Source organism: Gouania willdenowi, chromosome 20 (assembly GCF_900634775.1).
Source record: "Gouania willdenowi chromosome 20, fGouWil2.1, whole genome shotgun sequence".
Lineage (NCBI taxonomy): Eukaryota > Metazoa > Chordata > Actinopteri > Blenniiformes > Gobiesocidae > Gouania > Gouania willdenowi.
The window spans coordinates 21842197-21868193 of NC_041063.1; the positions used below are offsets into that span (position 1 = coordinate 21842197).

At 37.8% G+C, this 25997-nt stretch overlaps 1 protein-coding gene across 5 annotated transcripts in view; it reads right to left on the minus strand.

Annotated features, from left to right (window-relative positions):
• Positions 1-25997, minus strand: part of phldb2b (pleckstrin homology-like domain, family B, member 2b) — a 51766-nt gene that overhangs the window by 25154 nt on the left and 615 nt on the right. For 4 of the 5 annotated variants that reach the window (XM_028434152.1, XM_028434151.1, XM_028434153.1 and 1 more), the window contains exons 2-8: positions 17139-17195; positions 16938-17061; positions 16709-16807; positions 15711-15794; positions 6448-6567; positions 3832-4016; positions 1491-2603 (exon numbers count right to left, since the gene is read on the minus strand). In XM_028434152.1, coding sequence (XP_028289953.1) covers positions 1491-2603; positions 3832-4016; positions 6448-6567; positions 15711-15794; positions 16709-16807; positions 16938-17061; positions 17139-17195 — 1782 coding nt within the window. Of the gene's footprint in view, positions 1-1490; positions 2604-3831; positions 4017-6447; positions 6568-11852; positions 12074-15710; positions 15795-16708; positions 16808-16937; positions 17062-17138; positions 17196-25997 lie in introns of those variants that run through there. The other variant, XM_028434155.1, reaches the window with a different exon arrangement.

The window sequence follows — 25997 nt, forward strand, 5'->3', positions numbered from 1 at the left end:
ACAGATATTCTTTCGGTGCTAAAGGGGTAATGAATCATTTATTAACATATTTAAGAGTAGAAGGCGGCCAGAAAGAAAGTATTAGCAGACTCCGCCCGCCGCCTACACTTGTGGTAAAAAAAATACTGCGATTCAATTTTCAGAAAATCGATATCAACCGTGATACCTATGATTCGATTTTTAACTGCCTTACGATTAATCGTTACATCCCTACATTCTAGTGAGTTTTTATGCATTCCTCACTCAGGGTGTTGTGCAACTTGGCCACGTACTCCACTTCTTATAGTCATGTCATGTGTCATTGGTTATAATTATTATTATCGCTGCCAAGGAGGCCATATTTTCACTGGCGTTTATTTATTCGTTTGTTTGTCTGTTAGCTGCATTATGTCAAAAGTGTAACCAAAGACAGACCTTACACCATGGAAGAATACACTAGATTTGATTCTGGATCAGTTTGAAAAAATGAAAAATCCCTGTCTCTAATAACTAATCAAAAATGAATATCTGCGTTCGTTATTGACCGACCTTTATGAAATTTCACTCAATTATGTCTTATGTATTAATCTTTTTTTTTATCATGACCCCATTTTTTTTCCCTAGAACTTACTTTTTGATCATGTTTGTTACACTGTATTTCAAATATAGACTAGCCAGGATTAGTGACAAATTGTGCCATTTGACAGAGTGAAAGTATAGAATACAGTTGTTTAAGATCGTGTGTTGTTTTAATTTGAAAAGAATAAGTACAAAATAAATAGAAAGTTTATTTCTAATCAGTAATTTTTTACATTTTTTTTTTTTTTTTTTAAATCAATTACTAGATATTTCAGGGGACCCCATTTAAATTCCAGGTGACCCCAAGGCTGAAAAAGTCTGCTTTAAAGTGTAAAAGATCATGGTACCCGATAACTTGGGTTCATTATTTCCAAAGTTGAACAATAACTTTGTTGTGAGCATACAACTCAACACTGCTGGGATGATTCAGTCATGGCGAAATGAGCCAAAGAAAATGTTGTTACATTTTCATTTTGAACTGAAAGTTTAGAAAGATTTAGCACTAGTTCATATTATATGGAAGTATGAGATACTTCTTAATACGTCCAACCTTCTGCGGTTACGGGAGCTTTCCCAGTATAAACTGAGGAGGAACTCCCACATTATTCTCCTTAAAGGCCAAGTTGGAGAATAATTTTGTCTATTCTTCAGAACTTAACTTACAGTCATGTCATTGCCTCGTGTAATTTTATTTTGAAAAATTTCCACTTGTCCAATTGTGCTCACAACTACCTTTTCTCCACCTTTTCCTGACTGCACTCGATTACTCAATGCAGGACACGACCCATTTACACATCAGTTTTCCCTCATCAGTTGTCAATACTGGCTTCTAAACTTCTTGAAATTGTGTCAAACAAACTTAATACATTTAATGGAGTTAACCATTCTTATCAACTCCATAATTCTCCGTGGTGTGTTTGCATGACACTCACCAGTCTCTCCACCTCTTGCTCCCGCAGTCTCTCCTCCTTTTGGTGCTGATGGTAGTCGGTCAGTTCCTCTTTCCCACTCATGGAGCTGATGCTGCCCCTTCTTTCCCTGAAACCACACGGTGGGGTCACACCTGCCTTTCCAAAGGACTGCCTCCTCTCCCCAAGTCCAAACCCAGGTGGTTCGAGCCCCGCCTTCCTCTCTCCAAGTCCCGTTCCATAAGCACCGCTGACCTCTGAACCTGGAGAGACTTCAGGAGAAGTGGAGCTGACGGAGCTCAGAGAACTCGTGGAAGTCAGGCTCAGTTTTTTGGCCACACGGGGAGAAGAAGAACCTCCCGTTTTGGACGGGATGGTCACATCTGGTGGAGCGCTGGTCGAGGGGATGGAGAGAGGGGTAGATGAGGCCGTTTTAGGGGCGGAGAGGGAGATGGATACGACACCTTCACCCTGAGCGATGCTCTGCACTGGATTCTTAGTCCGAGGCTGATGGCTGGAGCTGCTGAAGTTGTGGTTGAGGTCTGAATGGGTGCTGATGTAAGGGTTTTTGTGTAATTTATAATTATCAGATCGACGTGTCGTCAGCGTCGACACGGTCAGGACGCTGTTTCCATTATCTCTGGGAGAGGGGGAGGGGCAGAGGCGTGGCAGCGAGCGGGTGTGAGCCCCTCCCACCATCCCGTTCAGCGACCCGGCCGAGTACTTCCTGGTTCGACCGCTGGATGACGAGGAATCCTGGTTGCCATAGCTACGCCGACCCAGGCGGGGACTCGAGGGCATGCTCACTGCGCCTCCCGACGCCGGGGAGCGCGGGGAAGAAGAAGAAGGAGGAAGAGAAAGAGGCAAGCTCTCATTACAGGAAACAGAACTGCTGTTCCAGGAAGCGCTGGGGTTGGGTGCCCGCTTTCCGTCACAGGTGCCGTATTGGTCCTGATTACGGCCCGTTGAGGTGCGCGAAGCCAGAGAGGAAGACGAGTCGGACCGACGCCCGGGTGAGAGAGGGGGGGCGGTCTTCAAAGACAGAGGTGGACGATCCAGGCCATAAAAACGTCTCGCTTGTTCCTGATAGGCTGATGAGGAAGAGGCAGGACTGGTGATGGGAGAAGTGGGCGGAGACTAAGAGAGACATAAGGAAGTCCATTTAGTGAAAATTCACTTTGAAATTGAAGAAAAACCCTAGAATATCACCTTATTATCAAACTTTGGCTGTGTTGTAAATGTCATATTAACACTACTTATACTAAGTCCAACGTCAAAATGAGTATGTAATGCGTTCACAATAGATAGGATGGAAAGATCGAGTACGTGAGAAATTCCCAGATGTATACTATATGGGGACATGTACGGCGCTCACACTAGTCGACCCCCCCATGATGCATTGCGAGCGGAATGTAAAATCATCCTGGGACCGGCTTCAAGCTAAAAAAAAAAACATTACCATTTCAAAACAAAAGTATCTCTTCTTGTCTTCATTAGTTTTTTAACGCTTTTGTAAATAGGGCTCTTGTTTTGAAGTGAACCAGAAGTTTTGTCAGTAGTACAATGGTGGGTCTCTGAAAATCTCTGAAATGTCAGCATGAAATGTGTTTGGATCAAATGAGCACATGTTGATATTCTACTTGGTCACTTTCTCACTTAAAATGCTTTCAAAAATTTCAAAGGTTGAGAATCAACTGAGATATTTATCCTCAGTGTGATTCTGGTTTTTGTCTTTGTAGATTCCAAATGCATCTTGGGAAACTTGGACGTATACTTCAGTGGGAACGGTCACCATCCTAGTCATACTAATAGTATATAGTAGGCAGTATATACTCATTGAGTGTGTGGTGTATAGTACATTAGTATGACATTCCAAACACAGCCTCTGATTTATTACATGGGCATTGTGAGCCTTACAGCAGTGGTTCTTAAATTACGGTTAGGGAACCTCCAAGGGTCCTCAAGCTGTAGCTTTAAAAAAATATTCATATTGTATCATTACAAAAGTGTTTAACTACATTAGACAACGCACCAATAAAACAAACTTCAAATATCTACTATATTATACTAGACATATTGTAAATTCAACTGTTTTTTTCAAATAACTGTGCACATGTTTTGTTTATCGGTAATACATTTTATGTGATATACCGTACAAGACTAGTACAGCTACTCTTTAAGTTCATTTCTGTTTCTTAAGTTGTAACGTTCAAAGAATACATCATTCTTTTGGCATTTATGACTACAAATGGGAGTAAATGGTGCTTCATTAACGTGAGGATTATGAGGGGGCCCTGTATCAAGTCCCTGGATACAGAGGGTTTGAGCACCCCCTGCTTTAAAAGACAAGACAAAGTGGGCCCACCTGAGTGACGCTGAAATAGGAAGGATTGGCGTTGCCGTTGGCTCTCAGGCTGTTTTCCAGGGCGATTTTTTTGCGTTGCAGCGTGTCCATCAGGTCTCTGAGCTCTGAAGCAGATCGCATCCCCCTGGCGCTACTCGTGCCCCCCACCACTGCATTGCTGTAGTCGCTGCTAAACTTCAGATAGTCTGTAAAAAAAAAAAATTATAAAAACAGTAAAGTTCACGATGATGGATGGGAATAAACTATTTTCTCATGAGTCTGGAAAGTATAATGAAAAATGAATAAAAATGAAAAGCAGGATGAGCAGATGTGTGTAAGAAGAAGATGATTGAGGGAGGGTCTGCACCTGAAGCTGCAGCTACTCACACACACTTGGCAGAACAAAATCAAACCTAAATAATCCACAGCTGGCAGTGAATCCTACAGTCCAGATCTAAAACAAACAGCTTGAGTTTTCTTAGCGTATGATTTAGTAAAGAGACAAAACCACAGAATATTCCTGGATACCCTCTCAGGGACCACCGCCCTTCCTTAAGCCTGTTCATTTTGAGCCACTTCAGCAAAGCGGGGGCTTTTTCTCCACAGGGATAACTTTGAACTTCCTTTTTTGCCAAATATTAAAGACTCCAAGCACTGATCTGATGGTGATCATGGTCTCAAAGATTCAACATATCCATTTAGTCAGCACAGACACACCTGAAAATACTTAAAGTGGATTGAAAAGTGAGGAACCTGGTCCTTTTTCTTTCTTTTTTTTTAGCGTTATATGTGGCTTTATGTGGAAAAGGAGCTATTACAATAATCCAACCTAGACCACCCAGTGTTTAACTGCTGCACACACACACACACACATGCACACACACAAAAGCGTTCCTCCAACCCGTACAACTCTGTGGCACAGCCTGAGAAAAGCAAATTCCTTCCATGTGCACAAATGTCAGCGGCGTGCAGTACACGTACAGATGAGTTCACATATTTCGACCCTAAGTGTGAATATTCACCAATTTTCTTCTTTCTTCTTTGTGCACAAAAATGGGAAAACAAACGTCAGTGTTGGACAGAAAGTACCTGTGAGACTAAAGTTAAAGCTTTAGCAAAAAGACAGACATCATGAGACATGGAAACACACACATACACACACTCACGCACGCACACAAAGGTGTTTGATTCCATACATGGACAGATTTTATTCCCTCCACGTTTGGCACAGCAGGGGTTCTCAACCTTGGGGTCGCGAAACACTGGGAGGGGGTTTCCAGATGCCTTTAAAAAACTAAGACAATTTTTTTTTAACAATTTAAGCCTATTTTTGCTCATTTTTTTTAACCCTTTCTCTGCAACTACACCAAACTTGCCATACTTTAACCTATTTTCATCACTTTTTCGTGCCATGTTTTTGCTCCTTTTACTGCTTTTTTGCTACATTACGCCCATTTCTGACACTTCATCAAATTTCAATGCCTTTTCAGCACTTACAAACCCTTTCTACCACTTTTCCCAACTAATGTTGCATATATTGACCCATAATTGTCACTTTTATCCCTTTTCACCATTATTCATGCTTATTTTTTTTGACAATTTAACCATATTCACGGAACTTTCAACCAATTTCTGTGGTTTTTAAAATCCCACTTCACCACCTTTTCCTCCATTTTTGTTACTTTTAACCCAATTTATATGTGATTAATACAAGGATTTATATCCCAGGTCTCTGGAACCTTTATTTTAGGGGTCCCATGCTGAAAAGGTTGAGAACCAGTGTGTTACAGTATGTGAGTTTTATCCGTAGCGGAGCGTCCACGGAAGCACCCTAACAACTGATTTTGTGCGTTTCTTTGGATAAAGGAGAACATTCCTGGTGTTCAGGGTCTGAAAATGATGTGCACACAAGCACAAGCATGCACAGTGTTCACTACCAGCTGTCCAACCAAGCAATACAGAACAGATGATATAAATTCAACAACATCTCAAGATGGTTTGAATATCAGTTCTGGGATTTATTGGAGTGAATGAAAAAGAATTTAAAACAGAAATTGTGTGTTTGGAGAGGGAGTGAATACAGAACAGTTTGATCTCAAATGGGCCACGGATGTTAATCAAATTTCAACATTTTTGTGCCAGAATTTGCACTTCCACATATAAATGCAATATTCATATAATATCCGAGCAATACATATCCAGTCCCTGCTGGATATTCACTTCAAAATTCAGAAGTTTTGAGTTATTTTTAAGGGGATTTTGAGGAACTATTTAGGGAAGTGCTGGATTTTAGAAAAATTCAAAGTTCTACCGACAATTTGTGAATAAAAACGACTGTAGTCATGTGATAAAAGGCAAATATTGTGGAGTTTCATTGAATTCCTGAATTTGGAGGGACTGAAATATCTACAGCTGTATGACTGTATAATCATGTTGAATTTCTTCTGCGGACCCAATTGGATGCTCTAAAAGGCTGGATTTGGCCCCCAGGCATCGAGTTTGACACATCCTGACCCTAGCTTAGCTTGGTTCTCAGTGAGTAACAGATAAAAGGACAAAGGCTTTAAAAGACGAGTCACATGATGGACTGCAGGGCTGGACGGATCCATGTGATGTGTGATGTGTGTGTGTGTGTACCTGTATTGTAGGCTAATGCAGACACGGGGCTCTTTTGGGGAAGCATGCTCTTCATTCTGCTGGCTTCCTCAGGATGGTTGAAGCGGAAGAAATAGGATTTACCCAAACACAAGGAATAACCTACAGAAAACGGAGGGGAAAAAACACACAGAAATCAGTTACCGTCGTTCAAACAACTAAATTACAAGACAGAGGATCCTAAAAAGAAGCTGTAACTTCAGCCTGCACTTCTAGCCCCACGGTGTTTGCTCTGGCCATCAATTAGGCCGAGAGGTGCCAGGTATTAAACAAGATGTCAGGGTCACAACCTCTGGAATACACACAGGCAGCCACAGCTGTCCAAATACTTCAAATGCCAACAGAGATGGCGATGCTGCGACACACACACACACACACTACAGGACAGTTTATATTCTGTAAGTCAGAAAAAGGACACGCTAAGAAACCAAACGACTTGCAGTGACGTATGCGGGCCTTACAGTAAATCCCACACAATGCTGGCACATGTGTGTGAGGCTAGAACAGCACCTCTTTAATTCCTCCATTACAGTTACATCAGATGCTTTGGACGTGGAGCCAAATTCAACCACTGAGGCCAGAGGGGGATAATGAGAGGACGAGTGGAAACAGACTGAGTGGAAAATATGTATTTTCTTTACTTTCACTCTTTTTGCGTTTGGCTCATCGGATTTAAACGCACTAACATCTCCTGTGAAAACACAGGTTAATACACAGTATTACATTTTGTGACTCTGTCATGGGAAATTGGGGGCTCGGGGGCCACATGTGGCCCGTGGTCTAATTATCTGCGGCCCTCAAAATACATTTACAAAATCACAAAAATACACAAAACAGCAGAAATATCCAAAAACATACATTATGTAAAAACGACACAGAATGACAACCAAGAAAATAAAAACATAAAAACAAAAACACATAAAATAACAGAAAAATATATATATATTTTTTTAAAAGAATAACTGAAAAACACAGATTACCCCAAAAACATACAAAAAAATACACGACTCCAAATAAATATACAAAAATTACAGAACCCTCCTCCCCCCAAAAATAATAACAAAAACAGGCAGAAAACAGTGGAATGATATCCAAAGCAATAACCAAAAGACACAGAAATTACTCCAAAAAACATACAAAATTATGTTAATAAAATACACAAAAGTACTCCAAAAAAATATACAAAAATTACACAAAAAAATCTAAATAATAACAAAAATACACAAAATAATGACCAAAAAAAAAAATGAATAAATAAAAATTATAACCGAAAAATCCAAAAATGACATAGAAAACATACAAAAAAAATTAAAAAATACTTGACTCCAAAAAACATGCAAAAATTTGAGAGAAACACAAAAAAGGATAACAAAAACATACAAAATGATTACATAATGAACAAAAAATATAAAAAAAAACCCTGAATGCAACTAAAATATGCAAAACGACACACACACACAAAAAAAAAAAACACAAAACAAGAAAGAAATGTACAAAATGACTCCAAAAACACAAAAAAACAAACAAATTATTTATTGTGTTACTTCTCAAATTGGTCATAATTCTAAATGCTGACATGACCCTTCTTTGATAAAAAGTTGCCCATTTCTGGTCTAGACATTGTCTCACTGAGTCTGATCAATTTGAGCCAAGTTTTTCAGGCTTCAAAGCTCTAATTTTCAGCCGTGGGGGAGGCCAACAAAACACACACTGTACCAAATGTTTAGTCTATACAGCTGGACTGTGAACTTCTTTAATCCATACTTGTCTAAACACAATTTTGCAAGCTCGGGCAAAACTGCGAGGAAGTGGCATCACGCAGGATAGATCAAAAGGTGTGTGCGCGTTTGCGTAAAAACACACACACATGCACACGTCAGTATGTCACCCAGGGTGACTGCCTGGGATTTAATAACATGTGTTTTTCATTGGCAGACGTGAGTAATAAAAGTGTGTCTTCAAAAACACGACTATCTCTGATCTGTTTGCTTTTTTAACAGCGTCTCCTAATGAATCACAGCGTCGCTCTGTATTTAACACAACAGCGTGCACACACACTGAGGAATGCATTCGCTTGTAAAAATCTCATTTCCCTGCCTCCATGTGCCACCTTAATGTGGAGAGTAAAGTGTGGCGCCCTGATTTGTTCACAGCCTGCCCCCCCCCCCACCACCCCCGTCTGTCTTAATTTCCTCTTAACTTCTTAGCTAAGAAATAACCTTCCACCTAATCTCCTCCTGTCTCTCTTCGGCTTAAATCAATATCAACACGAGGGTCTGAGTAGCGCGGACTAAATAAAGACAGATAAAAACATGAGAGACAGCTTTGGAAAGTGACGATTTGCAAAATCCCTGCATCTCTTTTATAGATTGCAGTATTTACCTTGTCAATAAAACTCCATCTGTGTTGGTAGCACAAGAAAGTAACGGCACAGACCGCACGTAATCAAACTAAACTTTAATCTGAAGTCGTAAAAAAAAAAACATCTTTTGATCACATTCACCCATTTACCAGCCATTTAAATTTCAAAGCGCGTATGTTTACTGGATAATTTGAAGTTTAAATGTATAAAGTTGGAGCTCAAAGTCTTTGAGGACACAGATGTGTATCTGGAGCCGATTCCCATCCCCATGTATAGATCTACACACTCTCACCACAATGTTATGGAAGGGGAAACTCAAAACTGCTCCTCTGTTTGGTTAACTTAAGTCAAGCTATGGCCAATTGGAACCATTAGGTTTGAAGGAAAAACAAACCAATTACAAAGATCCCGTGTCAAACATGTGGCCGGGACAAACTGCTCAGCTTTGGACATGGGAATTACATATTTTTCCGCTTTTCACAGAGTACTCGGGACTCTTTGTGGAAGAGCTTTTGAGAATTGGTGAAGTTCTGTTAAATTGGAGCAAAACTACAGCTTTAACAGGCTTGATGAGACAATGCAAGCACACAAACAAGTAAATTACGCACAAAAACCACAAATTGGCCTTCTCAGGGTACCAGAGTCCTGCAGTATCATTAAAAACCATCAGACTGGTGTTGAAGTTCTGTTGATCTCCACTGACACTTTTACTCAATATATGACTTTAAAGCTGCAACAAAATCATAATGTAGGCCTCATAGATCAATGAATCAATCATCATTTACTCCAAAAAAGAAACGAAAAAGGTTAAAATGGTCACTTGAAAGTTTGTTTTCATCTCCATCATAAACATTCTGTTTGTTGAAATCTTCACACATTGCATTGTGGGATGTAGAAGCCAAGAAATGGGTGCATAGAAGTGTTTTTAGTTAGTTCTGATATCATGGGGAATACCCAGAACAAACTAGAACGTCTCTGTCTGGCAAAAACAATAAAAAAAAGCACACACGCTAAGAATGAAGGTAAAAACACTTCTAATACATCCGTTTATAGGACTCCACACCCCACAATGCAATTCGTTGAAATGGCCGAGTCTTAGGCTGTGTTCGAAATGGCACACTCCATACAATGCACTACAAACTCAATGTATACTGTCTACTATATACTATAAGTATGATTAGTATGATGAGCGTTCCCACTAAAGTATACTTCCAAGTTTCCCAAGATGCATTTCAAACCTACAACGGCAAACACCTGAAGCACACTTGAGACTAAAAATCTGTTGATTCTCCACCTTTAAAAGTTCTGAAAGCATTTTAAGTGAGAAAGTGAGCAAGTAGATGTGCTCTACATGTGCTCATTTGATCCATAAAACTTACGGAAACACATTTCAAGCCGAGATTTTAGAGACCCACCATTTTGCTACTGACAAAACTTCCGGTTAACTTCAAAACAAGAGCCTTATTTACAAAACCTAATGGAAGACAAGAAGAGAGGCTTTTGTTTTGAAAAAATGTTCCGCTAGTGTGCCCACCGTGCATACTTCAAAAATGTTCTGATACATCAGGGTATTTCTCGCGTACTCAATCTTTCCATACTATCTAATGTGAACGCACTGCATACAAGCTTTTATGAGTTATGACTTAGTATGAGTAGTATGTTGGGATAACATTTCGAACTCAGCCATAGTGTGGAGATGGAAACAAACGTTCAAGCTCCAGTTTTGTCCTTTTTCTTCTCCTTTTGGAGTAAATGATGATTTATTACATTATTGAGGGTTGCAGCTTTAAATTCTTGCCACTACTTTGCACTTCAAAGGATCAACTTACCCTCTCTTTACGCAGGCAAAGCATGCATGTTAAACTTCCCGTCTTCTACTTTTCCAAACCAAAAAGGCATTAAAAAGCAACAAGCCTGGCTGCTGACTGGGAGGCAGACTATCGAGGACAATAACATCCAGAACAATGAAGTCGGGTTTCTTTTCAGGTGTCAGGTATCCTGAGGCCATGGCTTCAAAAGCTATTGGTTGGGTCTCCAGCTAATTTACGTATAACCCCAAGGCGCAATTTGCATTAAAAGGTGCAGGACATCCAACAGGTAGTGGATGGAGCTCTGCAGAAAACAGAGGGATGTCTTTTGAGGGCCTGCTTTCATCAGTTGTCACCTCAGCGAGTATAAGCCTTTAAAGCTGTGAAGATGTAAAGAAAACAACTGATCCTGATGAACGGATTTAAACATGTTAGCATTTCTCCACATTGATTTGTCAAGCAATGAATAACATTCATTGTTGCAATAAATATGTAAAAAAAAAAATTACAAATTAAAGTTTTGCTCACCTCATCAGCTAAAACAGAAGAATTCTAAATAAATGTCAATGACAATAAGGTAATGCTAGCAATAACTAATAAAAAGAGGACAATCGGTTGTTAAACAGTTAAAAACCAAAATAAAAACCACTCGTAACCTATTTAGATTCAAAATACGCTCAACAAAGTCTTGCATTAATATTGATATAGTGATTATATCTTCAATTTAAAGACTAAACAAAAGTTTTGACTGTCAAAACACGATAATCTTGTTGGATTAATGAGGTTTGATATGAAAAGGAAATTATTTGACATTAAACAAACTGTTTCTGACACAAAGCAGAAAACTGTATCCCAATAAGTGCCTTCCAAATCATTACAAAGTGTATTAATAAGTTATTTATAATTAAAGTCACATTACTAATGCTCTATTTGCTAATCTGATTTAATCAATGGGAACATCAGATCAGAAATTAGGAAAAAGTTTAGGAAAAAGTAGAAAAATTGAGCATGTTTGGATATAATTTAAAGTATTGATTAATAAAAAAAAACACTATTATTAACACAAAGCAACTGATTTAAGTGATGACTATCCATTTAACAACTTGTGATTTTTTTCCCTTAAACATTAACTGCACTGCCAGACAACAAATTATACAAAGTTAGGTTGAAATAAAAATACGAAATTGTATTTAAACAAATAAAAATCCATCACCAACCTTTTGAGTCCCATTCAATGTGCACCCTTCTCTCTTTAAACTCTGAGCTGATGTCATAAGAAAGCACTAAAATGGCCTTTTTCTCTGTCTCAGACGGAACAAAAAGAGATCAATGGGGAATAAAAGCACACTACAGTCGGCAGATGTGCGTTTCTTTATCTTCTTTTCCTCCAAAATAAACGGGACGTCTGCTGCTCAGCCTCTTTGAGAGCGTTTGGAGGAAAGTTCAGTGATTTAGCATCCAGAAGGCTGCGCTACGGACTGTACCAACATGTGCCTAAAGAAGGGGGGGTGACATAAAACAGATTAAAGCTGTTCAATAGCTTCAATATATTAATTAAAGCATTAAACTCTGAGTGGTAATGTTAAGATTGTAGACTTAGAGATGAAAAGTGGGAATTGGTGCTATGAAAACATAAAATGAGCAAGTAGTTACACACTGGTTAGCGCCGTCACCCCTTGTTAGTAGATGGACTGCTCTAAGTCTGTCGACAGTGAGGTATTTGGTGAACGCCCCCCTCCACTTTCTTTGTCTCCTGCTCATTTTTCTGTCTCTTCTTAGAAATAAATACACGACACAAGTGCCTGTGAAATGTGCTTTTTTTTTTTGCTGACACAACACGTAGTTGTTGACTTCCAGAATAATGAATTAAAAGTGATTGTGGTGCAGCTTTTGACTGTTTTTCTGCCCGATAGATACAAAAGAAGAAGCTGCAGATAAGACGGCAGACAGTGAGATAACGGTGGAAAACAAAGATGAGAAAAAGCAGAACATTGACCTCCGGCTTTTAGAAGGATTATCTACTCTAATGTTTGCTCCACTCAGGCATTTCTAACACAAAATTAAATAAATACAAGGCTACTTTTTCCTCATTGGAGTTGAGTGATAAAGAAAAAGAAGAAATACTTTGGTGTCTGGTAGCCCTAGGGAAAATGTATTCATACCACAGAATAAATGTCAGTCATGGGTTTTTAGTCCAATAATTGAATTGAAGAAAATAAAGTTGGAGCATTCTGAGAAGAGGTTTTGTGGCTGAAAATAGCCATTAGAAACTATAAAAGCTCCATTAAAATTGCTTTGAGGTGATCAATTCACTCTGTGTCAAACTGTCCCATGGGATGGACTTCTTGAATTCGATGCATCATAACGCCGCCGGCAATGATCCCTATCACTCTGTTTTGACACAGATAAAGACATAGTGTAAGCCTCATCAATAAGTATTTATTTTAGGCAAAACAGGAGAATTTACTCACAAACAACAGCACCAAAGCTCCTCTATACCAGATACTGGCAGTTATCTGGTTCAATGATCCTGATGATGATACCATCATTATTCACACTTTAAAGGCTTAGGAGAAAATTATATTCCCATTATTAACCATACAGGAGGTTCAAATGTATGGACGACCATTTTTTGTTGGAAAATTGCAATTTGAATTCGATTTAGACTAAATTTGGTGGGATAACTAAAGAACCAACCTGACACAACTGGGTCCAATTTGATAAAGATCGGTGAATTCCAAACCCAGATACATTTTTTTTTTACATTTCGCCAATGATGAGAGAGGAATTTAAGACTATTGATCCAGATCGATCAATATTACATTTCAATACGTAATGGTATCTTGTATAGAGCAGTGGTTTTCAACTTTTTCAGCCCACGACCCCCAAAATAAAGGTGCCAAAAACAGACAGAAAAAGTGGTAAAAATGGTTCAAAGTGTCAATATATTGGCTTAAAAGTGGCAGAAATGGGAGGAGGGGGGGTTTGGGGTAGTGCAATTTAAAAATTAGGAACAATTAGTTTAAACTGGCAAATAATGGGCATGATAAATGGTGAATGTGGTTAAATTGGCAAAAAAATAAGCATGAAACACGGTGAAAAGAGGTTAAATGACTCAACATATGTGACATTAGGTGGGAAAGGTCGCGGAAAGGGTTTATAAGTGCCGAAAATGTCTTAAAAGTGGAAAAAATGTGCAGAAAAGGTATTGAAATTTGATGAAAAAGTAGCAGGAATAGAAGTAATGTAGCAAAAATGCATTAAAAGGAGTTTAAATATGGCGAGAAAATGTGATGAAAATTGGTTAAAGTATGGCAAGTTTGGTGTAGTGTCAGAAAAAGGTTAAAAATAATCAAAAATGGGCTCAAACCATTCAAAAGATATTGTTAGTTTTTTGAAGGCATCTGGCGATTCCCTCCAAATGTTCTGTTCAAGCAAAAAGTAAATGCTAAACGTAAGTGTAGAAAATGTTATTGATGATTTGACCAATTTAACTTCACACATGTTTTTTACTTCTATTGTCACTGTAATGGTATGTTAGCATGTTGCATTAATATTTAGTCTCTACAGCATCATTCAGCTGAGTTTGCAGTGAAGCTGATGATGAGATTCCATGTCATGCTCCAAATAGAACAGATTATTTCCCAAACATAGTTAATCATTTCCAGACTGCCTTACAGTGTGTTAGTGGTTGGACGAACTCAACACAGAACATCTCAGTCAATGTGGCTCCTTTCACTTTTTTCTTGCAGCTCTAAAACACTCCTGGTGCATCTTTAACTCCCAAAAATGTGTGTGTTGAGTCTGTAAACGCAGCTTTTCCACCCCTTTGTCCACCTTTGCTCTGTGTACCCTGTCTATGCTCACACACCAAGAACACGTCAATATTTGAATCAGGCACGCAAAGAAGCAAAATAAATAGATCTGTCAATATTTAACCCACACAGCAACAATGAGCTGAACCAAAAAAAAAAAAAAAAAGGGTTGGAAAAAAAGGTTAAACAAAGTCCAGAGGAGTTTGGTGAGGAAAGAAACTCACACGAGGAAGGTTCCACATGTGAGAAAACACAGGAAAGATGAAGAACAGGACAAAAGATGAAGAGATTTAGAAGCAGGCATACAAATCAAAGATTATTTTACTTTGAAAGAGAACTCTCATGGTACTCGGGGCTTTGAACATTTCACAATAACTAAGATGGAAAGCACCAGGAAGAGTTCTTGTCTGTCTGTATGTGGGATGGAATTAAATATCTGGTCACATTACAGTACAGTAATGCAACTAATAGGCCTTCACATATGGCTAGTCTTTTCTTTATATGTACATTTATTACCACTGTTGGTATTTTGCATTGTATTCTTGTATATTCAGTTTTTTTTCCTATTCTGTTTAGTATCTGTTGTGTATTTCTAGACGTCCAAACAGATGGAAGCATTGTGGCAAAAATTGTATAATTAAGAAATGGAGGTGGGATTAAATAAGTATTTCTTGTTCCGACTCCTTTTTGAGCAAACACGGATCATAAAGACTATTTTGGACATCTTTGATTGTGTTCTCTGTTGGAGTTTCCTTGTACACAGAGGTTTTTTTTTAAAAAAATTGTTTCTCTTTCTTGTCCCTGCTTGAAACAAACAAATACAATGAATGAATGAATGAATGAATGAATGAATGAAGATCTGAGTGTTAAACGTTTTCTGCAGCGTAACCTGAAGGTTCTGCGTTTGCTGTGCAGTGGAAGCAGTGACTCACCGCAGCGGTTCGCGCTTCCAAAACCAGCCAACAGTAGTGAAGCCAAACACATGCACACACAAGCTCATGCATGTAAATGAAATGTCAGCAGAACACTTACTGTGACATTCTGACTCATGCACGAACTGGTGGGAACGCAATTAAAGTTAAACAAACCACCAACTTCACACATTAGTTATAAAATTATGTTAAATACGCTCCCATTATCCAATAGGGGGCAGTAAACACGTGACTTGTAATAGGAGAACCGCCTGTTTGCAGCATTCAAAGACAGTTAAAGTATACTCTGATGTTGTACAAAGTGTGTGTGTGTGTGTGTGTGTGTCACCTTGTGTGAGTGGTGTGGGCACGGTGATTTGGACTCCATCCAGACTACAAAGATGACCACAGGGGTCCAGGGTCACGACCCCTCCTGGTATGTAGGAGAGGAGAGTTTCAAGGTTCAGCACACTTTTACTTTTTCTGCATTTACAACTCAAAGCTTTCATTAAAATCAACTTTATAAAGTTATTTTTCCTCAAAAATAAAAAAAACATGCAGTAAATTCTTCATCTCTTGTTTTATTAATAAATGGTTAGAATTTGAATTTCATATACCAACACTCTGGGTCATTAATGGGCCACATGTGGACCTCAGTTTAATTTTCAGGTGCCCCCAAAGCAAATACACAAAGTGACTTCAGAAAACACACAAAATGACAACAAAAATACACAAAAACAACTCCAAAAACACATAAAAAGACAACATAAATAAACAAAATTACTCCAACAACATAAAAAATACACATAAATCCACAAAAGCACAACAAAATACACAAAAGAAAAACAGAACTATACAAATGACAGAAAAATATTTAAAAAGGATAGCAAAAATACACAAAACAATTACAGAAAAAAAAAAAACGACACAAAATGACAAAAAATAAAAACAGCAAGAATACACAAAATTACTCCAAAACACATTTGAAATTACAGAAAAATATGCAAAAGACAACAGAAATACACAAAAATAACAAAAATATTTAAAAATAAAGGAAAATTACAACAAAAACACAGAAATCATTTGTTCTTTCCTGTAGATAGAATAATGAGCTCAGATTGCTCATTATTCTAAATAATGACAAGAACGTTGATAATGTGACCCTCGGATCAAACAATCACATCTGCTCTAGGTTACGCAACATTAAATCTAAATTAACGTTTTTATTAATTCAATATTCCTATTTTAAAAGTAAGGATGAAGGACAATAAGATAAAGACGCAGCCGTGACTCTTTAGTGCAACAAAGGAAATAATAAATCTCTTGGGATTAATGATGAAGACGAACCTTCATTGATGATGATACAGTGCTCTGCCTCAATGCCAGGCCCTTCGATTGTGATATCTTGAGGAATCGGTGCATCTTCTCTTCCGATCCGTGTCACACCTGAGATACAAAGACGTACAAAAAGCTTTATCTTCTAAATGTTCTTCTATAGAACACAAATGAGTTCATCATAATCAATGCTTTCTCTGTCATTTTCACTTAGACCAAAATCCTGTGTCCATATGTTTACCTTCGTTTAGCGGGAGCAGCGTGATGGCTACACTTAACCTCCCGCTGCCCAGGCTGACCAAGTGTGGTGTAGCTGTTTGGACCTTTAACCCTTTCCCTGTGTCGATCAGGTCCAAAGGCGGAGACTGGGAAAATCATTTGAATCGAGATCAAAACACAGTATTTCCCCTTGTTTATAAAAAACAGAGCGTTAGGGTCGTACCTTGGGTTCACCAGGACACATCTGATCCGACTCTGGCTGAAACATCATCTCAGATTCCTGCAGAAACATCATTTCCCAAAGAGTGTGAAAACATTTGTCAGTAATCTTGTTCAGTGATCATTCACACGTTAAAGGCTCGGAAGAAATGTGTATTCCCATTATTACCCATACAGTAGGTCCAAATGTATGGACGCCTCCATTTTTCTTTAAAAAGTCGCAATGAAACGCACAATTTATATCTGATTCAGATGAAACCTGCTGGAGTTATTGAGAAACCAACTCCACTAGGGGTGTCCCAATCCAATATCGATATCGTTCCGATATCAGCTTGAATATGAATAACAGATTCAAATTTTGTTTTATTCAATTGTAGAATACTGTAGAATTTATGTTGAGGGTTAAAATGTATGTAACCAATTGGTTAATAATAAATGGGTCAGTTTTTCTCATACCTAATGTTGCTGACTATTGTTCTCTGTTTGATCAAGCCTTTTCTAACATTCCACACTACAAAATAAGTCATTATTATTTTTTATTTTAAAAAAAGTCATCATAATAATAATAAAAGTATGTAGGATTCATGCTGATATCGTATCGACCAATACGCTAGGTTGCAATATCGGTATCATATCGGAAATGAAAAAGTTGTATCGGGACAACCCAACATACCTGAGTCAAGTTTCATAAAGACTAGTCAAGTAAGAACTGGAATATGATTTCTAAGCATATTTATTTAATCCAGATCCTCCAAGACCCCCATTAGAATGGTCCATGGTGTATGATCTCTCTTTGGTTCAAATTTAGTCAAAATGTGTTCATTACTTTTGACGTAATCCTGCTACTTGACAAACAATATCATAAACGCCATCAAAAATATTAGCCCTAAAATCATGCGTAACCTGTAACAAATGTAAACGTCACATGTAAAGGTTTCATTTATGCAGATAACTTTTTACAGGAAATTTACTTTGATCTCCTGACTGGTCGCTTTCATGTGTCCTAAAGCGATGAGTAGATGCCTCTGAGGAAGACTGACAGCAGGCAGTCGAAACATGTCAGGAGATCAAAGTGAATTTCAAAGTACGTTTTCTGAAAAAAGTTGTCTGAATAAATAAAACCTCAACAAATTTCTTGCTGGAATTAAATGTAAATGTAACTATTAGCAGACACCGACACACACAGCTGCCACATGAGAGTAACTGTCTCTTTGTTTTCCATTTGGCCACTAAAAAATGAAAGTAGTGCATGCTCACAAACACACATGTGCACACACTGTTTCAAATCGGGGAAACTTGGAGAAATGTTCCATGAAAACAGGCTTCCTATGACCTGTTGACTACACAAAGTACATGGAGTGCTGAGTGAAGAGGTGGAATATATCACCATTTGCTTTTTTCCCCCCAATGTTAGATGTTGTCCAGAATGACATCCCATTACTTTTGCTTTATTTTTTTGTCTTTTTTGAAGGAAATACACTTAAAATGTAAAAAATACAGTAATTTGTGTGTTTTTGGAGTCATTTTGCATAATTTCCTGTAATTGACGTGTATTTTTGTAGTTTTATGTCCCATTTTGTGTATTTTGTTTTTGTATTGTGTGTTTTTGAAGTCATTTATTTTGTTGTTTTATTATATTTCTGTGTTCTTTTTGAGTATCTTCTTGTCGTCTGGTTTTTTACTTGTCCCTCCGAGTATTTTTCATTAATATTGTGTGTTTTTAGAGACCTTTTCTGTGGTTTTGTGTAATTTTCTTTCATTTTGTGGGGTTTTTTTGTTGTCAATTTGTACAGTGACTTTGGGGGGCCCACATGGATAGAACGAGATTCTTATGTGGCCCCCGGGCCACCAGTTGCCTCTGTTACAAAGAGTCCCGAGAACGCACAAAAACTCAAAACCTATCACCCTAATATGCACCATGTTATTACCGTATTTATTTCTAAAACTCATCTTAGAGCTTTTTAATGAATTTACTTTTATTTAGTTCTAACATAACCCTGTAGTGCCCATCTACACCTCCACTGGGACGCATACCTTAGGTTTGAAACACTGAGCATCACAGGATAACACAATCACTAGATGAACCATTACATGTAGTGACAAAATTTTGTCCTGGACAGGAGCGTAGCACCATATTTTGGGCCCTGGGTACAAACCATCTTGTTGAGCCCCTACTGTTATATGTATAGTTATATGTACACACTTTCTTTTCGCCCAGAAACAATATACTAGTATTGTTGCAATAATATATAAGCTTTTTTTTCTTCACAATAACCTAATGACTCTATATCCATTGTGTATCCATTTATTGGTTTATTGAATAATAAAATACATAGCAAACGTGTACAAAGAAGGTATACCACAACTGTACTATTAACATTCATGAAAACAACCAAAAGACCACAATGGGCTTGAAAAGTCTGCAAATAGATCCTATATTTTTACTGAGTGGCTAGTAAAAGTATATTGATCATATTGTTATATTTATCTGGTTAATAAAAGGTAAATATAAAATGATTAGAATGATGGGAACACTCTGGCCACCTACTTAATCCATTTTTAAAGTAATTTTATTTCCAATTATGATTTGACGTGCAAAAGGAATGTTCCAGCATTTAAATGCGTGAGTGCGCGTAGTTAATAGAGCACAGTGCAAAACTGTGCTTAACAACCAGCTTGTTTTCATACAAGGCCATTTTCATTCTAACATAAATAATCTAAAACTGTTTAAAATGCATTTCTGTACATATATATACATATATATAAGTAAAACAGACTTCTGAGGGCCCCTCAGTACCTTTAACCCCCCGCAGTCCGACACCTATGGTCCTGGAGGGCCCCAGTCCTGCATGTTTCAGATGTTTCCCTATTCCAACAGTACTGCAACCCTCAAGGACAGTGTTTGGAAATGCCTTAAACACAAATGTTACTCTAAGATGAAAAAAATATCCGATGCATATTCTCCTCAAACAAACCTAGAGTTTATCCAAGTTTCCGTTTTATTAACTTTGTCTTAAATAAGCCCAGCAGAATGTTCACGTATGTAGCGATGAAAATAAAAGAGAAAAACAAAACCGTAAATGAAAAGGAAAGCAGAGACTTTAAAGTTAGATCAATCAAACATAGATTTGAGTGAAGTCGGAGCCAAGGAAAGACTGCACGAGAAAATCAGTGCTGGAAAAACAGCTGGGCTACTATTTGTGTATATCAACAGCCAGAAACATGTGCACACACCAACACACCCAGATGGATGAGAGAGGAAGTCCTCAGCCAATCAGAGATGATTACAGTGTGTGTGAGAAAACACAAGTTGTTTTTCGTCGCTTGTCGTTTTCTTCCACTATCTGATGGAATGCTCGATAAATGACTCCTGGAATTCATTCCTAATCTTCTGTTTCGTTGCATCTTACTCCATGTCCTCCTCCATTTTTTTTGGTTAAATCTTCTTTTCTCCTCCTGCTGAGCAGAGGAAACACAAATCTAACCAGGGACTCTGCACCGTTTCCTCTAATTCAGCACCAGTTTCCTTTCTGAGGTCACCTCCTTTGTTCCTCTAACACCACTCAAACACACTCCTTTGGTTCTTCCACCCTGACGGCCCTGCATCCACACACACACAACTACAAATAAAGCATGAAGCTCCACATTCCTCCCACTATTTCATCAGCGTTGTAGCCAAAGCAAATACACCGTGGTGTATGATGGCAACATGAGCAGTACAAATGTTCTCCACCGGCTGAAAAAGCAAGGATGAGCTTTCTGTTTGGGGTGCAAACACCAGGTCTGACTAATAATATCCCCTCAGGTTTTATTGTTCCTCCTTTGTCCTGTGAGCTCCAGCTGAGGCAGGTCGAGACAAGTCTGCAGCTGTTTTGGTCTGAGTTCACCAAAGTAAATGAAGCTTCATCCCCTCATTTTCACCACAGCTCCTCTGATGCTATCAGTGCTGCTGAATCATATCATAGAGCTCAAATATCAGATTGGAGGCTGGTCCAGGTGGAACGATAACCCAAACATTGTCATGGGGATAGACCCATATGGATTTTTTATGGCCGATACCGATTTTCTTTCCATCAGCCTTAGTCGATGACCGATACGGACTGCCAATTTTCTTGAGCCGATATCTCTTTTGCTCCCTTATTTTACATCATAAAAATTACACATTGATGATTACAAATGGTACGAGTCTCAATTTTTAAAAAAGGAACATTTGTTTAATTTAACAAAGGTGATGTAGAACAAGAACAAGTAAAAAATATTTCTGCTCTCTGTAAATAATGCTGATCTGCAAACGCAGCAGCCCGCATCGGCCGATGTCAACATGCAATGCAAAAAACGTCCGATAATGTCGGCCGACCGATGTATCAGTCTATCACTACTAGAGACCCCCCAACCCAATACAAGTGGTAGGGGTGCAATTTAATAGAATATTAAATAGAATATAATAGTATTTCACTCAAAGCTGCACAATTAAGAAAATTTTAATCGTGGTCACAATTTTGGTTGCCACGATTAAATTAACCTGATCATCAGCTATATTTACATTTAAAATACGGGCTCTGCACTCTGTAATAGAGTATTTATTCAGATTATTTAAGGTTTGTTTTTTTTAAAATTATAATTAAATTTTAAAGCTTAATTTTGCACTGTAAACTGTACATGTTTAAAAGTTGTGCGATAAATGATATGATAAATAATTGTGATTATAATCATGATTACAATATTGATCAAAATAATCGTAATTATAATTTTGCTATATTCGTATAGCCCTGATTTCACTGCGTTATTATTGATTATCAATCCAAAACATGTCCTAATTGATTTTTTGAATCAAAAAAAAAAAAAACATTGAATTGCGCTAACATGCACACGGCAGGCCACTAGGTGTCAGTGAACTACATCAGACTTTGTTAAACTACCTCACTTCATAATGCATCTTAGCTTGGAAGATGATTTATTTTCATACAGAATTATGTGTTTACTTTTTTTTTTTTTTAAATTAAAAACTTACCAGAACCAGAATCTGTTTGTAAAAGTAAAAGTTAAACTATGTTGAAAAACCACTTGTTTTTTAATATTGGTACTTGAATTACAGTTAGTTACCATTGACTTGTACTTGTTTTTGGAAGTTTCAAAATTGTATTTCAAACCATTTTGTACGTGTAAACTGATTACTGATTGTTAATGATTATCAATTAGATTTTTGCTGATTATTGATCTTCCATTTAACCACAGTCAGCTTCAGGATTCAGTATTGTATAGTGTAATTGAAATATCCAAATTAGGAGAAATCATCTGTTTTTTTTATAAAAATTTCAAACATTTAAGAAAATTCATTTTTGGAAACGTCAATCAAAATGACAAATAATGGATTAGAGATTTTTTTCCCACCATCCTTAATGAGTATCCTGTGAATTTAACATTTGTATTTTCAAACTGCTTAGAGTGAGGAGCAGAGAATCCTGATTAAACCAGTATGACACGTGTTTGTGGTTTTTAATTTAAAAAAAAAAAAAAGGCCTTGTTGAAGTATTTTGATTTAAAACCAAACTATGCACCACGCAACAAACACACAGCATCAGCATTGTTCTGTTTCTTACTTTCTACACACGTGTTTGATGTTAACCGTGTGCATGTGGCAACTTTATTGAAATCATACTTTCCCCAGGCATGAAAAATGATTCTACAGAGAAATGTGGACAAAACGAAGCCCAGAATTCCATATACAAGCGAGGACACACCTGTTTATGGTCTACACTACAGCCTAGGTACGCAAATTGTCATATGAGGTACGTGAATAAAAAACAAAAACAGCTCAAAAACATTGTAAACTAGAATATAAATAGAGCAGCAGTCAGGAGCCTCCATGCATTGCCACAAATTACACACAAGTCTACACTCTAGTGGTGACAGAAAAACATCAAAAAAGCACAAATATGCCGAGAACTACATTGCTTTGCGCCAGCAAATCATGACTGATGCCCTATGGCACGACGTACTTGTGTGAAAGTGGATTTTCAGCTTCGACAAACATGAGAAAAATGTATAGAACAAAACTTTTTGTGGAGAACGATTTAAGACCAAACATTGAGTTCTGTGCATCCTCTCAACCTCGCACTTCTCATTAAAGTTGAAGCAAGTTGTATTTCACAATTTCAGGGTGATGAATATGTTGCTATATGTTCAATCAACAAATACTAGGTAGATTTCTTTTTCCAAAATAAGATTGTTTCTCACTAAAAATTGCCAGTTATTCATTAGATAAATCAAGTCATAATTCTAAATAAGACGTTTTTTTTTTTTAATTACATATTATTCATCAACAGGAAAGGTACAATTCAGAAACTGTAGAGCTACATTGTATATGGCATTATATAATTATGTTTTTTAAGTGTGCTGGAGTAGGGGGTACATGGCTTCAGGTTAAATGTCTTAAGGGGTACATGCGGTGGCTGTAAAAGCTCACAACACAACAAAAAATGACAGACGCCACAACTTAACACAACACGAAAGCGCACACAAATACAAACCCCACAACACGAAAGCAGCCCAATAAGAATCCACGAAAAAGAGTGACGGAAAGGTTTTGGAACCACTGCTCTACAGTGATGAAATCTACTACGTTTGAGTCAGATATGTGATGTATCTGACGTCCTTATCCGTCCCCATCCCACTGTCCCTCACAGACGTCCCCTCCCATTACATTCCTGCACTGGCCTCTCCTTCTCAAACCTGACAAAGCGGGCTTTGTATCACTGACGCTGTTTAATGTGGAGTCCCTCTTTTAGTGACCCTCATTCAAGGTGAATCACAGCTAAATAAAAAGGGGGGGGGGGGGGGGGGGGGGTAGTGTCTGTGTCTGTGAGCAAAAAGACTCAACCTTATTTTAATAAGACACTCAGTCAACCGTTTGACATCCCTCAAAAAGCTTTTTGGCTCGACTGCTTTTGTGTGCGTGTTTGCTTTGGTAAAAACTTTTTGCTGATGACCTCGACTCAGTTCAAGACCACCACAGGAAAGAGACGCCATTGTTTTTGCAGCTGACTCAACGTTGAAGGAAATCAAACTTGGATTTCTGCTCAGGATGTGTGTGTGTGAAAAGTGAAACGGCCATATGCAAAGGATCAGCTGATGTTTAGCTTTCAAAGAGGCCGGATATGACTGGGAATGATGGGACAGTGGTCTGATGTTGGTTCAACGTATGCAGACAAACCTGATGCTGCTGGGATGAACCGTGACAGATGAAGAGGGGAAAAGGAGAGGAGATACAATGAAAGATAAGCACGCACTCTAGCTGACCGTCGAGGCGCAAGACACATCGACACATCGACGCATCGACACACGTCTGAACAATGCAGACTCCAGAAGGGAAAGTAAAGGCGTTCCAAAAAACGCAGACAAACCAAATATTTTGATTCTTAAACCAACAAAGAGCTATAAAATGTTCAATTCATGCTCGAGTTTCTCAAGATGTCCCAAAGTAAATGACAACAATGTATAAACTTGGCTTCGTCAGACACCCTCCCTGCTATGGACAAGCCTATATTTGTTTTGAATGACTAACTACACCTTTGTATCTCATATAATAAAACCCCACCTAGAAGCACCGGTCATCAAACGAATTCATCTGTTATGAGAGATTGAGTGTAATCATAACTGCATAAAAACATTTTTTTATTGTTGCCGTTCATAGGCCACAGGAAGTGAGTGGGGGAGTTATTATACCAACTTTATAACCATGTTGTACATACAGCTCAGTTATATTTGGTATTACAGATAACATTATTAGATTAGGATCACTGTGCTAATATCAAACTTGGGATGCACTGAAATGAAAATTCTTTACCGACATCGAAAGTGCATTACAAATAAAATGTATTATTATTATTATTAAAATGAGAAAACCAAGGCCAAAAACTGAATTATTATGGCTATGAGTCTGTACTTATCTCACTAAAAAGTAAACCATTGCAATTAGTTAAATTAAAATGACGCTTCTACGAATAAATCAATTAAAATATATATGAAAATATTTATTGATCACAGACATTCTAACACTAAACTGCGATAGACTGGCGCCCTGTCCATGGTGTACCCTCGCCTAGCGCCCAGTGTGAGCCGGAGATGGGTAACCGGCAGACCCACACGACCCTGAAATGTAGGACAAAAACGGGATGGATGGATAACATTCTAACAATGCACAATATGAAATAAAATGTTCAACTTTACCCCATTTAGGTATAGATTAAATAACGTTGTACAGTAACAATAACTGAGTGGGCTGCTGAAAGACAGTCAAATTAAATACAGTAAATTAAAGTAAATTAATTTTTTTTACGCATGCCAACATGATTTCTGCATTTGCGTTGGTTCTACGAGACCTGACATGCAAACTCATGCATTTTGAAAGAAAGTTATCTTGTGTATTTAAAACTTATTAGAGCATTTTATTCAGGGTTAGGGTTGAGGTTATGGTTAAAGTGAAAAACCCCATAGACATTGATCACTTTGCAATTTGCCTGGGTTGTTGTGACTTAAAAGGATGACCCGTTTCATTGGAAATTTAAAAACAAGAAATTGAGCAAAAAAGGAACAATAGCAGTACTCCTGTTGCCATCTTGTCTAAGCAGTGAGCTTAGAATTGTCTTCACAAGCCCTGTTTTTATTCAATGTTTGAAGAAAAAAAAAACATCTGAGAGTTACAAGTTACAAAATATAATACAATATAAAAAAGAAAGTGTCAAAACAGGTCAGAGAAAAAACAAACTATACAAACTACACAAGGTAGTGGTACAGGATACTATTACAACACCTTTTCTAAACTGTAAACAAAATGAAAGTAACAGTACTTTATCATTTACCA